We start from the raw sequence: 13,423 nt of genomic DNA, 5'->3' as shown, positions 1-13,423 counted from the left end.
TGCCTTCAGAGACTGGATGACTGCAATAAAAAGTTAATGGCTCTCTTCTACAGTTAAGTGGCATTTATGTGACCGTTAGCGGAAAATATTATTTATATAATTGTACTCATTGAATCACGCTGTTTCTTATGCAACATTAACGTCACTCGCTTCATTCTGGTCTCTTTTGTCCTCCTAATGGGAAATAATCACCAGCTTTAAAATGGCTAAACTCCTGAGATTGTGCACCGACAGCCTTCGCTTAAAAAAACATCAAAGAAACCTGTTGGCACCTGAATTTTGCTCCCGGTTGGTGTTTAATACAGTCTTTCAGAGAGAAGCACTTTGAATGGCTTCCAAAGCAGGGTTGCTGATTGGATCTCCATGCCTCGGTAATGAAACCCACCATAATGAATGCTCCATTCACTTCACATAATGAAGCCCCCGATAATGTGAACCAATGCGTCACAGCTGGACACTGACAGAGGCCATAAAAGAGCAGCCTGCCATGGCACATCACTTCACCACTTCATTTACATTCACCCATCATTCCAGCTACGTAACAATTAGCTACTGCACCCGATAAAAGAGGAATGCTCCTCAGGATAATTGTTGTGGTTACGGTGTTTTTGTACTGTACAACCTCTGTTTGAATCTTTACATTATAATCCAGGGCGGTAACACTTTACTTGAAGGGGGTGTTCATAAGACGATCATGAAATTTTTATAATCATGACATGTCATTAATGTGAAGGAAATTTTATGCACAGATTATTGCTGCACAACATATTGTTTCAGCATTAATATCAAAATTTGCGCATCTGAAATAGTCACATCACAAGATCTGCAATGTTGAGTGTAAATTATAGTGGACCAGGAGCTACAGAACTGCATTTAATTACTGTATTTAAACAAAATTTATTGAATTTATGAAAAATATATATATATACATTCTTTCTTTTTTGTCTTGTTTCTAGTTCAAATATCTACATTTTAAAGTGCAAACGAAATAATATCCCTAACCCCACTGGCAGATCATTTTGCTTGTTTTAAGGAAAAACTCTTAATTTTGACTTATTTCTTCTGAAAACAATATTTTTACTTGATATTTGGACTAGAAATGAGACAAAGACAAGCATTTTTTGCATTGTGATTATTCCATTTCTGTACCTGAATACTGTTGGACTCTTTAGAAAACTGTCAAATAGTGTTATTCAAACCATCTTGTGAAACTGTATTCATATTGCATTAAAATAAAATATCGCAATATCAAATTTTTCCAATATCGTCCAACCCTAGCACAGATATTCGCTCAGTCATGTCATTTTAAAGGGCACCTAGGTTACCCCTTTTTTTAGATTTAATATAAGTCTTTTGCGTCTCTAGAATGTGTATATAAAGTTTCAGATCAAAATACCCATCAGATTTTTCATTATACCTTTTACAAGATGCTGTTTTATACTGATTTCCAGCAGGGGGTGGTTTTGTCGTACTGCGCCTTTAAGCTTTTTCTTTCCCGCCCACTGTTTCTACATGCCTCCTCCCTCAGCTGCGTCAGACAACAGACAGACTTAAAGGAAGGAGGTCTCACGTAGCGTTTGTGAGATACTACAGTAAGAACTAACCTTTAATAATCAGTATTGTGAAGTTGCATTGATGAGTCACACACAATATCGTTACAAAGTTAACGCGCGCGCACAAACACACACACACACACCGCAGATGATACACACACACACGCAGGCAGGCAGACAGACAGAGCGCGCTTAGCCTAGTTGAGGCTAACCTCAAGTGTGGATATCTGTTATGCTAATGTACAAAATAAACCTGATTTAACTTCCACAAACCGGGATTGAAGCGTCTTCTTTTATAATTGTTCTGACACGCGGCTGTGCTGATGAAGTAAAGCTGAAGTAAAACGCAGTAATTTAGTTTTAAAACACTTTAAACATGTGAAACTTACTCTTAATCACATTTGATGATGATTGCTGATCCTAGCGAACAGAACAGACCTTTTATTCCCGGTTGCTTTGCGTATGTCTGCCTGGTCTTGTTGACATATACACGCGACTACCGGAACATGTTAATGCGCGCAGCTGTCAATCAATTCGGTGGGCGGGGGGAATCGCACACCTACATAATGGTTCGATTGATTTGAAAACAGCTCCAATTGGCCGACCCTTTTTTTTGTAGTTAAATTGAAAAAAAAAGGACTGGGTGTGTTCATATCACCCCAGTATGACGGTCTATACACTATACCAACACACAGATCTGTCCAAACAGCTTGAAAAGTAGATTTTTTACCATAGGTGCCCTTTAAATTCCAAAGATGACATTAAGTACGTTTACATGGACACCAATAATCCAATTTTAATATGATAAAGACAAAACTCTGATTAAGAGTCTACCATGTGAACAGTGATTTTTGATTACCTTAATCTGAATAGAGTAATAATCGAACAAAACAGAAATCGAATGAAGACATGCGGAGTATGTCAATTTTAGTCACATTATTGAAGATTTTTAACAGTATCATTAAAATTTAAATGTTATTTTAATTACAAAATCAGCCTGTACCACTGTAGTTAGTAGTAGTAATGACGGTGTTATTAAATTCCTTAAATATCTGTGCACTGTAAAAACACAATTCTACACAATTCCTTAATGTTGTCCAAACACAAATCAATTAATTTAACTTAATCGTTTTTACAAATTGTAGTAGATTGAACATAAAACAATTAAGTTGTCTTAAAAAAACCTTAAGAATTGTGTTGTTTTAACTTATTTTAAATAAGTAGTTTGAACGAGCAGCAAAAGTTGTTTGAGTGTAATGACTTCATGACGATTCCATCATGTTTATGACAGACTTATGACAAGTTAAGTCTTGATAATGTCAAGTTGTCACGACAGACAAAAACAGATTGTGATGTATTTGTTGATGTCAAGTTGTCATAAACAATATCATCTTAGCAATTAAAATCTCATAACTGAGCGAATGACACCTGTTATAACATATATAAAATCCATATGCCATGTCATCATTCTAAAAGTTTAATGACAGTCATATGAACCTTCAAGTAAAGTGTTACCTCTAGGGCTGTGTGATTTAGAAAACCATTTCATTTTGCTTTACATTTCTCCACTTTATACCTTCTAAAGATATTTTCTAGTTTCATTTCTAACGCGGATGCCTGTGGGCAGTGATGACGAAAATGGCTCAGCAGTTACTTCCAGTGTCAAAGTTAATAGAGCATCTGAAAGCTAAATGGAAATTTCGGATATCCCGACAGCCTTTTCACAGAAACGTTGATTAATTGAACTCCTTCAGCTGATGAAAGTGACATTTTGTAAACCACCTGCATATCCTGTGAGGTTTACAGAGATAACTCTGTGCATTTAAATAACCAAATGCATGAGGATTGGGCTGCCTGCCGCTCAGCTCCTCACTTCATTTACATTAAAAGAGCTTACAAAATAAACAGTTATAAGCAGCAAGGCCTTGAATTACAATGTACTACTACGCATAATCCTTTTGAAGCTTATGGTTAAGTCTTATTTGAAGAAACGGTTTTAAGCGTGATTACTGAAGTGACACTTATGAAAGTGAAAACTGCGTCATTATTTCCTCACCCTTGCATTGTTATTGTATTCAAGGGAACACCAAAAGAAACTTTAAGAATGTTAAGTATTGTCTTCCTAAAGAAAAGAAAAAAAAACACACCATAAAATATCATTGTGGTATAGTGCAAGTACTCTGAAGACATACAAAAGTTTTCTCACAATTTACTCAGTCACAAGTTTTTCCATACCTTTGAGTTTCTATTTTCTGTTGACCACAAAAGACTCAAACCTTTGAGTTTCTTCGTTTGAAAAGGAAATAAGATATTTTGAAGCAAGAATATACACACAAAAAATATATTTTTAAGAAAGTTTAAACCATGGAAACCATTGACTTGCATAGTATTTTATTTTCCTACAATGAAAGTCAATTGTTTACATAGTTTAAAAATATATTTTTTGTGTATATTCTTGCTTCAAAATATCTTATTTTCGGTTCAAACGAAGAAACTCAAAGGTTTGAAACAAGTAAAGGATGAGTAAATAATGACAGAATGATCATTTATTGGTGAACCCTTTAAATTGTTATTCACTATAAATGAATCTGTTTGACTGTTAAAAAAAATAAATAAATAAATCAGGTTTAACACAGTTATGAGACACACAAAAACCAGAGGCTAATATTTGTTGTACATAGAAGTTTAGGTCGGAAAGATTATCAAAACGTTTTTGCACCGTTTGAAAAGTGTCTTCTGCTCACCAAGGCTGCATTTATGTGATCAAAAAATAAAAAATAAAAACTTGGATGCAAAAATCTGAAAATTCTGTGAAACAATATTTATAGTGTAATAGTGTGAAACAGTATTGGAATCCAAAACAAGCTTCCTATTTATGTTTTAAATGTGATTTATTCCTGTCGTGGTAAAGCTGAATATTTAGCAATCACTTTTCCAGTCTTCAGTGTCACAAGATGCTTCAGAAATCATACTAATATGCTGATTTGGTGAGCATGAAATATTTCTTACTTTATCAATAATGAAAATAATTGTGGCTCTTAATATTTTTGATGAATAGAAAGTTCAAAAGAACACCATTAATTTTTACTTCGCAACAAAAATATATATATCAGTCTATGAGTTCTTTTTGCTAATTTGATGATATTTCAATGGTTCAATGGTTCTGTTATTTCTCAAGTCTACATTTTGCTAAACAAAAGAAAAAAGTCTATGGAACAAAATGAAATATTGTAAATGATGAGAACAGGTTCAACGTTAAGTGAACAATCATGAATTTTCTCATTTTCACATAAAAATATCCAGTAGGATGACCAGTAAGAACATTCCACACACACAAAAAAAAATATGATACCTTAAATGAGCTAAATCTCAAAAGTATTAAGTAAAAAAAATTCTGTCATCTTTTACTCATCCTCCACTGTCCAAATTAAACATGTTTGACTTTCATTCTTATGTCGAACACACCACAAGAACTCTGAAATATGTCTGGAGTTGGTAGCCATTGACTTCCACAGTTTGTTTGTTTCTCACTATGGATATAAATGGCTATACTATAACAGTGTTTCCTCTAGGATTTTTTTCCAACTATAGCAGCATTCCTATTTTTTTTTTTTTTTTACACAGATCTACCACCTACCTGTGGCGTTATTTCAGTGACAAATGTCGTGAGCGCAGTATTACAATTCGAGATCACATTTATGTAATAGCCTACAGCATGCGGATCTCTTTGCTTGCGCGCCAATTTTCTCTGCTCGTGCACAAAACTTCTTGCACGTCCCCTCAAATATAAGCTGCTTCAAGAGCTCGCAGATCTTCTTGTGTGCTCTCAAATAAACGCTGCTGAAGTGCGATTTAGTGTGTTTATGTAACAAGTATGTCTCCAGCATTTAATAGATTTGCAAGGAATATTTTTATGAATGTCTCTAATAGACCCACAGAGCCATATTAATGTGTCCTGAAGTAAAGTGAAACGGCTAAATGTCGTGTTTGCTGGCCTCACGCAACATGCACCTATCAGTCAGCCAGTCAGCATGTAACCTTTACGAGGTAAACAAAAAATGCACAGCACTACTACGGTTACAGAGAAGTTTGCACTGTTTTAATTCATTCATCTTTTAATATGTTTAGGTGCGATATTACCCGCTATTAAAAAAATTAAATGTTTTGAATGAGAAGCTGTAATGTAGCTATGTAGGGATGAAGTTTGTCGTGGTGCCCCACCATGGAAGAATGAATGTAGCGAAAAGCATGTATAATATTTAATATCCATCTACATACCTCTGGTTATTAATAGCAAACTGTACATATATTCATCTCTTATAAATCTGTTCATCCAACGGTAAATATCACCATAGCTTTTCTTTATTTACACTTTATAACTTTTACCTGTATCCTGCACTTGCTGCTATTGCACTCCTGGTTAGACCTAAACTGCATTTTATTGCCTTGTACATGTGTAATGACAATAAAGTTGAATCTAATCTAATGTAATCTATAACTTTCTAAAAAGATCTTCTTTTTGGTTCAGTGGTTTATAACAATCTCATAAGGGTTTTATAAGATGTTTAAGAATGTTTTTTTTTGTGGTGGGGGGTTGACCATCCCTTTTACAATTTATGCCATTTTTACATTGTTATACTAATCCAGGAAGTACTCACTATAAACTGCTCCACATCTCTTTCCATGCCAACATTGGGTAAGTCTGGCATCATGTGAGCAACAACTTTAAATCCAGCATCCTTAGCAAGGTGGAAAGACTCACACACAGCCCGAACTGTGTGTCCTCTGGAAAAGGAACATACACATGCAAAATAACATAAGACACATGCATCTCCAAAAAATATAATCACCCAAAGTTTTGACTGAAACACTGAAATTAAATCTAACAAGAACAATACACATTGTTCGGTGATGAATTAAAAATACCTCTTTATTGGCTATAAGTTAAGGATCTATGCACAGGTTAAATTCCACCGTCCTTCAAAGCACATTGATGACCAAAGGGTATAAAGGCAGTGTAATTAATAGCACAGTGATTATCAAAGTCTCCTGATGCCTTGTGGCGATTCCTAAATGACACATAATCAAGTAAGTAAACTGCAATTACCAACATGAGCAGAAACTGCTCAAATAAAATGACTCACTTGAAGTCTTAACACCACTTATCTTACTCTATGGCTTCTCCTAATAAAGTCCTTGATGTTAAAAGCATTAGACGCTGACCTGTTGGTATCCCGAGCAACATCCTCATAAACACTCTGTACGCCGATCTCCAGTCTGGTGCAACCGTAGCCCAGCATGTCACTCAAGTGTCTCTTCAGACAGTAGTCGGGTCTGGTCTCAATCGTGATGCCCACACATTTGGTGTTACTGCGCTCGGAGTACCTGATGAAATAAATATTAACTTAGAAACTCTGATGCTATGTTATACATTTGATGCATTTTTATCAAATGCAAGTGTTATAAAACTAAAACAGACAAATTAAGAATACATAGGGCTCTATTTTAATGATCTAAGCGCAAAGTCTAAAGCGCATGGTGCGAAAGCATTAAGGGCGTATCAGATTCCACGTTTGCTATTTTAAGGTGGGAAAAATACGGTTTGCGCCCCGGCGCATGGTCTAACAGGGTTGTGCTTATTCTCCTAATGAGTTATGGGTGTGTTTTGAGCATAACATGCATTAAAACAATCAGAGTCTCATCTCACATTCCCTTTAAGAGTCAGTTGCGTTGTGCTATGCTATGCATTTGCTATTTACATTGTGGACTTTGAAAGTGGAAAAACTGAATGCTTAACTAGCAAGAAAACAGAGCATCTGCAGCACAAGAAGAAAGAATGAGCCTTCACCATTTGGCCTCTTTGCTTCCTACTTTACTCCATTATTTTTGTGGATAAGGAAACGGTGTTCCATGCACTCCACTGAAGACCTCCATAACCTACATATTTAATTTAGTTTGTTAAGCGCAAAGATTTAAAAACTATTTCTAAATTCAGTTCTGAGCAAACAAATAAATGAACAATAAAAACGGAGTGTGGTCAAAAAACTGAGTGATGTATACATATCCAAAACCTGACAGGAAGACAAATCTAAATTTGTTTTTATTAAAACAAATATAAAAATACATATAATAAATAATATTAATACTATAATTAACATTACACAAATGCAAATTGCCATGAATAAACTGACAGTGGTTTTTATATTTATGTAGAAATTTTTTTCCAGCACACCCATGAGTCCACAAAGAGGTGCAAATGGATTTGCTATTTAAACAACCTGGCGCAAAACGCAAGTGCATGCTGCACTGGTCTGAAAATAGCAACAAATCATGCCATACACGTCTTGTGCCTTATTGCACCGGGTGCATGATAGGGCCCATTGATTAATAATGACATCTTTTAATGGAATTAAAAGAGGTCACAACAATTCAAATTTTAAATAATTGCTGAAATTCCAGTTCTGAATCACGATAAATGTATCACAGTTCTATCATAAATTAGCAGCACAACTGATTATTACTTGAACAAATCAGCTTATACTTCGGAAGAATCATTTGACGCCAAAGAGTAACGACTGCTAAACAATTCAGGTATGCTATAAATTAATAATATTAATGCTGAAATGAATAAATTACATTTTATAATGGATCACAATAATAATACATTTAAATGGTCATACATTTTTTCCTTATTTTTTAATAATTCTCTTTTAATGTATTTTTAAATCAATTAAATGTTAATTAGCAAACACAAGAAACTTTTTCGTATGCATTACAGTTACTGATGATTATACATAAACTCCCATATATGATAGAAGCAATCTACAAAATGTACATAATATTGAATAATGAATACTTACTTATATATAATAATGAATACATATTATTAATAACAGATAAACTTAACTAAAACCTTTCTAAAGTATCTGGTGTTGAAATGAAACCATATCACGACTGAATTGGCGTCATCTGGCCGACTGAATATACTTGCATAAATTTAACACTAATTCTGAACTATGTGGTTTTTAGCTTCCTGTCACGCCTGACATTGTTCTGAAAATTTAATGGACGTTTAATAACCCAAAAACTCTTTCTGTCCGCTCAGCTCTTGTTTCTTTGTCCAGATTTCAGACAACGCAGTTATGAAACCAATGGAGTGTTTCTCATTTCTACTTCTTCTCTTTATTTTTTTCTCCCACACAGACACACACACACACATCCTCCGCCGAGATAAGCAATGTGCCTGAAATCGAACTGTTGTCTCCCCCATCTCTGGCTGATTAGCTGCCGGAACAATTATGGCAATCGTGTCATCTTAACAAACCCGCTGATAAGCTGTGGTGTGCCGACAATCCTGTGGACGCCTGTCTATATACACACTCACACAAACACATACACACTCTTATCAAGAAAATAAATATAATAAAAAACCTCAGGAATAAACTAACAGCGCCCTGCAGTGGCAGTCTATCACAATCTTACAATCAGTTTTACGTCAAAACATTGGCCTTCCTTACGGAAATAATTTTACTTTGGAGGTCAACAGCATCACAATAGCGTCACCACTTAGCCCAAACTGATGCCTTTCTAAAAATCATTTGGCTAGTGTCACAGAGGCTAGTGTAAAAATATTTAAAGGGACAGTTCACTAAAAATGTTTATTTTGCTCATTTACTCACCCTCAAGTTCTGTAAGATATTTAAAGAGCCCATATTATACATGAAATAGGGTCATATCTTGGTTCTAAGGGTCTCCAACAACAGTCTAATATGCATGTAAGGTCAAAAAACACTTTCATGGTCTTATAATCTGCATTTATTTTACCTAATTATTCCAGCGACTCCCGTATGAATCGTCCAGTGATTCATTTGTTCCCAAACCCCTCCTTAGCGCGAAGCTAATCTGTGCTGATTGGACCGATGACAGTCTGTTGCGATTGGTCGACTGCCTTCAGTCAGAGAGTGAAATGGCCAATAGCTAATCAGCAATATAAAAAGTAATCACAGTTCATACACAATCGATAGTGTAGGCGTGGATTTTAGCTGCCACACACACACACAAAAACACACACACACACCTCCGGACGACAACGCTTCCGCCCGCACCCGCCAGTCTGAGAACCCGCTCCGTTTTCTGCCCGCCGCGCCCGATCCCGCAACCAAAAAACACCCAGCTATACAGTCCAGACAGCCAAGCTGTCTGTATAAACACACACACAGCACCAAGCACACAAAGCTCGCGCTCTATCTCTCTCTCTATCTCTCTCTCTCTCTCATACGCGTGCGTGCGCACTAACATACACACACAAGCACCAAGCAGACTCTCTCTTTCTCATTCGCATAGCAATATCCGTGATATTGCTAGACAGCCCGCTCCCGTCCCAAATAAAAACCGACTAACCGTTACCGACCTCTCCCGCGATTTATTCTGAAATTTATTCCCGCGCCGCAGAAATCTGGCGCGGGGACAGCCGCGGGAATGCAGAACTCTACCACGGAGCTCCATAAACAAAGCAGCACGCGTCGCGTTTTTAACGTGACTTTGCACGCGATTAGAGAATATAGCCAGTTAACCTGATACAGTACACGCGGTTACAAGTAACAAAACATAACTAAATACATTTGCAAGCTAGAGTCAACGAGGCAACAACTTTAACCACACATACTTACACTTGAGAAAGGTAGGAAGAAACCCATCCTGACGTCCATCAGTAAGTTACTCTTTACTGATCCTTCCTTTAACAAACTCAGATGAAGTATTCTTTGTAGCATGTAGCTTCCAGTGGTTTCCAGTAGTTTCCAACTGCTTGGTTATAATGCTGGTGTTTCATCTTTGGGTAGAGACTCAATATAATGTCCATCTGCAGTGTGACTTCACGACGACCGGCATGTTTGTGTGCGTGTGTGTGTGTGTGTGTGTGTGTCTGGGTTTCTGCGTCAGAGGGCGGGGCCTCAGGTTTGAAATCTCCCGGGTTTGCGCGTGCACGTGAATAACTTGGTTTCATTCGTACGTCATGGCGAAACACCTAATGAATCGGTATCAAGGCGACTCGTTTGAAACACCATGAGTCGACTCTTTTATAGATGAATCAACCGTTTTAAACACTGTATTCTTACAGATTTAAGCCTTAGCTGGATACTTCACTTCACTTAGAGCTGTGTTACACACTACATGAAGGGGAATTTTCAAAAACCCATAATATGGGCTCTTTAAAAAGTAGATATTTTGAAGAAAGCTGAAAACCTGTAACCATTGAATTCCATAGTAGAGAAAACAAATATTATGGAAGTCAATGGTTACAGGTTTCCAGATTTCTCAAAAATAACTTCTTAACAGCAGAAAGAAACTTAAACAGGTTTGGAACATGTAAAAGGTGTGTAAACAGAATTCAGTTATTCATTTAAATGCAAAAAAATAATTTATTTGCTTGGTTAGTTGAGTTAATGTCAGCCTAACTGTTAAATGAGATATCAGGAGATGTGGCTAATAACTGACTTTATCTTGTCGTGATCATTTAAGCAAAGAGTTTAAATGCCACCTTCTGTCTCATTGTTCTGTGACTAGTCAGAAAACAGAGCCAATGCAGCTGCTCAGACTGCTCAAAAACACCAGTTATTCTTCTAAACACTGACATGCTGCTACATCTGCCCAACAGGGGGGGTTGGCACCGTGCTGTAACTGATCCAAGACCAGTATTTGTTAATTCTGCCAATATGGACTTAAATGATCCAACAACAAAAAGCACTGATTCCAGATCAGAGCTTATTAAGTGGTGAATTTCCTCAGACGGACATAAGACAACACAGCTGCTCAATTCCCTTCTAACTGCTCCATTTAACTCCCGCACTTTAATTCCTGCACGTAACGGCTGATCTCAGACCAGTTGTTTAATGGCTTGAAAACAAGTGCATTTATGTATAATTACTACTGAAGCAAACGTGAGCAGGTATTTATGAAATTTGCTCTTTTTATTGAGATGTGATAGCAGAGAGAATAAAAACATAAAAAGTGATTAAAGGGAGGGAGGGGTGAATGAGAAAAGGAAGTCAGGAGGACTCAACATCTTTTTTTTTCTCATTAGTTCAAGTTCAAATTTCAGCCAAATTAATTTTATATATGAATCACACCATTTCGGGCAACACAGTGGCTCAGTGGTTACACCTGTCCCCTGGTCGCTGGTTCAAGTCCCGGCTGGGTCTGTTGGTATTTCTGAATGAAGGTTTGCATGTTCTCCACGTGTTCGTGTGTGATTCCTCTGGATGCTTCGGTTTCCCCCACAAGTCAAAACCAATGACTGTAAAAAATATGGACGACGCGACAGCCCCTTTTCCCATTGAACGCCTTGAGGGCAAAACGCCTGCTTGACGGGCACAAACTGTCGCAAAAGACTGCTGAAATTGGAGCCAGACATGAGCAGAAGGACTGTCTGATGGAGCCAGAGGAGGAGCCGCGAAAATGAGCGGAGTCGAGCTTTATGTAAAATCAACCACGCCCCCCCCCGAACTTCTCAGCATGCGTTTGCTGTCATATCAACACAAATGGATGTAATAACGTTAACAAATATGAGGGTTTTATATATTCATTCGCGCCAGCTCCGGGCTGCAGCGCATAACCTACTCGCGGCGTCGCGGGCTGATTCCGGCTTGCATGCGGCAGCGCCGGCTCGCTCGGCCGCCGCATCTGGCTCGATTGACTCGGGCTGGAATCGGGCAGTGAGTCCAGGCATCCGGAGTAGGTCCAGCAGAGGTAGTCAGTCTAAAGGGTTAAGTCTCCGGCAGGCGAGAATCTAGCCGGAACTGGCTCGAGTGTATTTTGCTATCTGGGTGGTTAGGCGCGTATCAGAAAATAAAGCCCGAAAAAAGCCCTGACCTTAGCGAATAAACAGTGTTCCACCAGGATCATGTATGTCAGAAACTATAGTTTACTGCCTAACTCATTTTGTCATGGTAAAATAACACAGAAATCGAGTAATAACACTTCAGTCTCCTGCCGAAGCTCAGACGCGCTGCTTTGAGAAACTGTCAATCACCGCTGTCAATCACGATGACACGCCCAGCATTAAATTACTGCTAAAAACAAACTGTTTACAAAAATGAAGATCTGCACCTATTTCAGCACAATAACCAGTGCCTTAATCGACCAGAACCATTTTATTGCAAGTGTAATAATTTTTTTTTATTTGGGTTCAAATCTCCTTCATTAACACGGAGGAGGCGGGCTTTATGACTTGTACTGCAGCCAGCCCCCAGGGGGCGATCTAACGGCCTAAATCCTTTCACTCAAACGCAGGCTTGCGGCACACTTGGTCAAAACCACAGCCATGTCACCCTGCAGCCCAAGACCGGTTACTCACTGAAGCTAAGCAGGGCTGAGCCTGGTCAGTACCTGGATGGGAGACCACTAGGGAACACTAGGTTGCTGTTGGAAGTGGTGTTAGTGAGGCCAGCAGGGGGCGCTCAACCTGTGGTCTGTGTGAGTCCTAATGCCCCAGTAAAAGTGAAGGGGACACTATACTGTCAGTGGGCGCCGTCTTTCGGATGAGACGTTAAACCGAGGTCCTGACTCTCTGTGGTCATTAAAAATCCCATGGCACTTCTCGTGAAAGAGCAGGGGTGTAACCCCGGTGTCCTGGCCAAAGTCCCTCTATCGGCCCTTAACATCATGGCCTCCCAATCATCCCCTCTCTACCGAATTGGCTCTATCACTGTCCCTCTACTCCACCAATAGCTGGTGTGTGGTGAGCGCACTGGCGCCGTTGTCCTGTGGCAGCCGTCGCATCATCCAAGTGGATGCTGCACACTGGTGGTGGTGTGGAGAGACCCCCCCTCATGATTGTGAAGCGCTTTGGGTGTATGGCCATACACAATAAA

At 38.3% G+C, this 13,423-nt stretch overlaps 1 protein-coding gene across 2 annotated transcripts in view; it reads right to left on the bottom strand.

Moving 5' to 3' along the window:
• The window catches only part of elp3 (elongator acetyltransferase complex subunit 3), a 33,374-nt gene that overhangs the window by 11,235 nt on the left and 8,716 nt on the right, over positions 1-13,423 (bottom strand). Inside the window, exons 8-9 of one of the 2 annotated variants that reach the window (XM_073932453.1) lie at positions 6,777-6,938; positions 6,208-6,338 (exon numbers count right to left, since the gene is read on the bottom strand). In XM_073932453.1, coding sequence (XP_073788554.1) covers positions 6,208-6,338; positions 6,777-6,938 — 293 coding nt within the window. 2 annotated transcript variants of the gene reach the window in all.

This window comes from Danio rerio, chromosome 20, assembly GCF_049306965.1.
Source record: "Danio rerio strain Tuebingen ecotype United States chromosome 20, GRCz12tu, whole genome shotgun sequence".
Lineage (NCBI taxonomy): Eukaryota > Metazoa > Chordata > Actinopteri > Cypriniformes > Danionidae > Danio > Danio rerio.
Note: the sequence above shows the minus strand (reverse complement) of the source record. Positions and strands in the feature narration are given on the sequence as shown.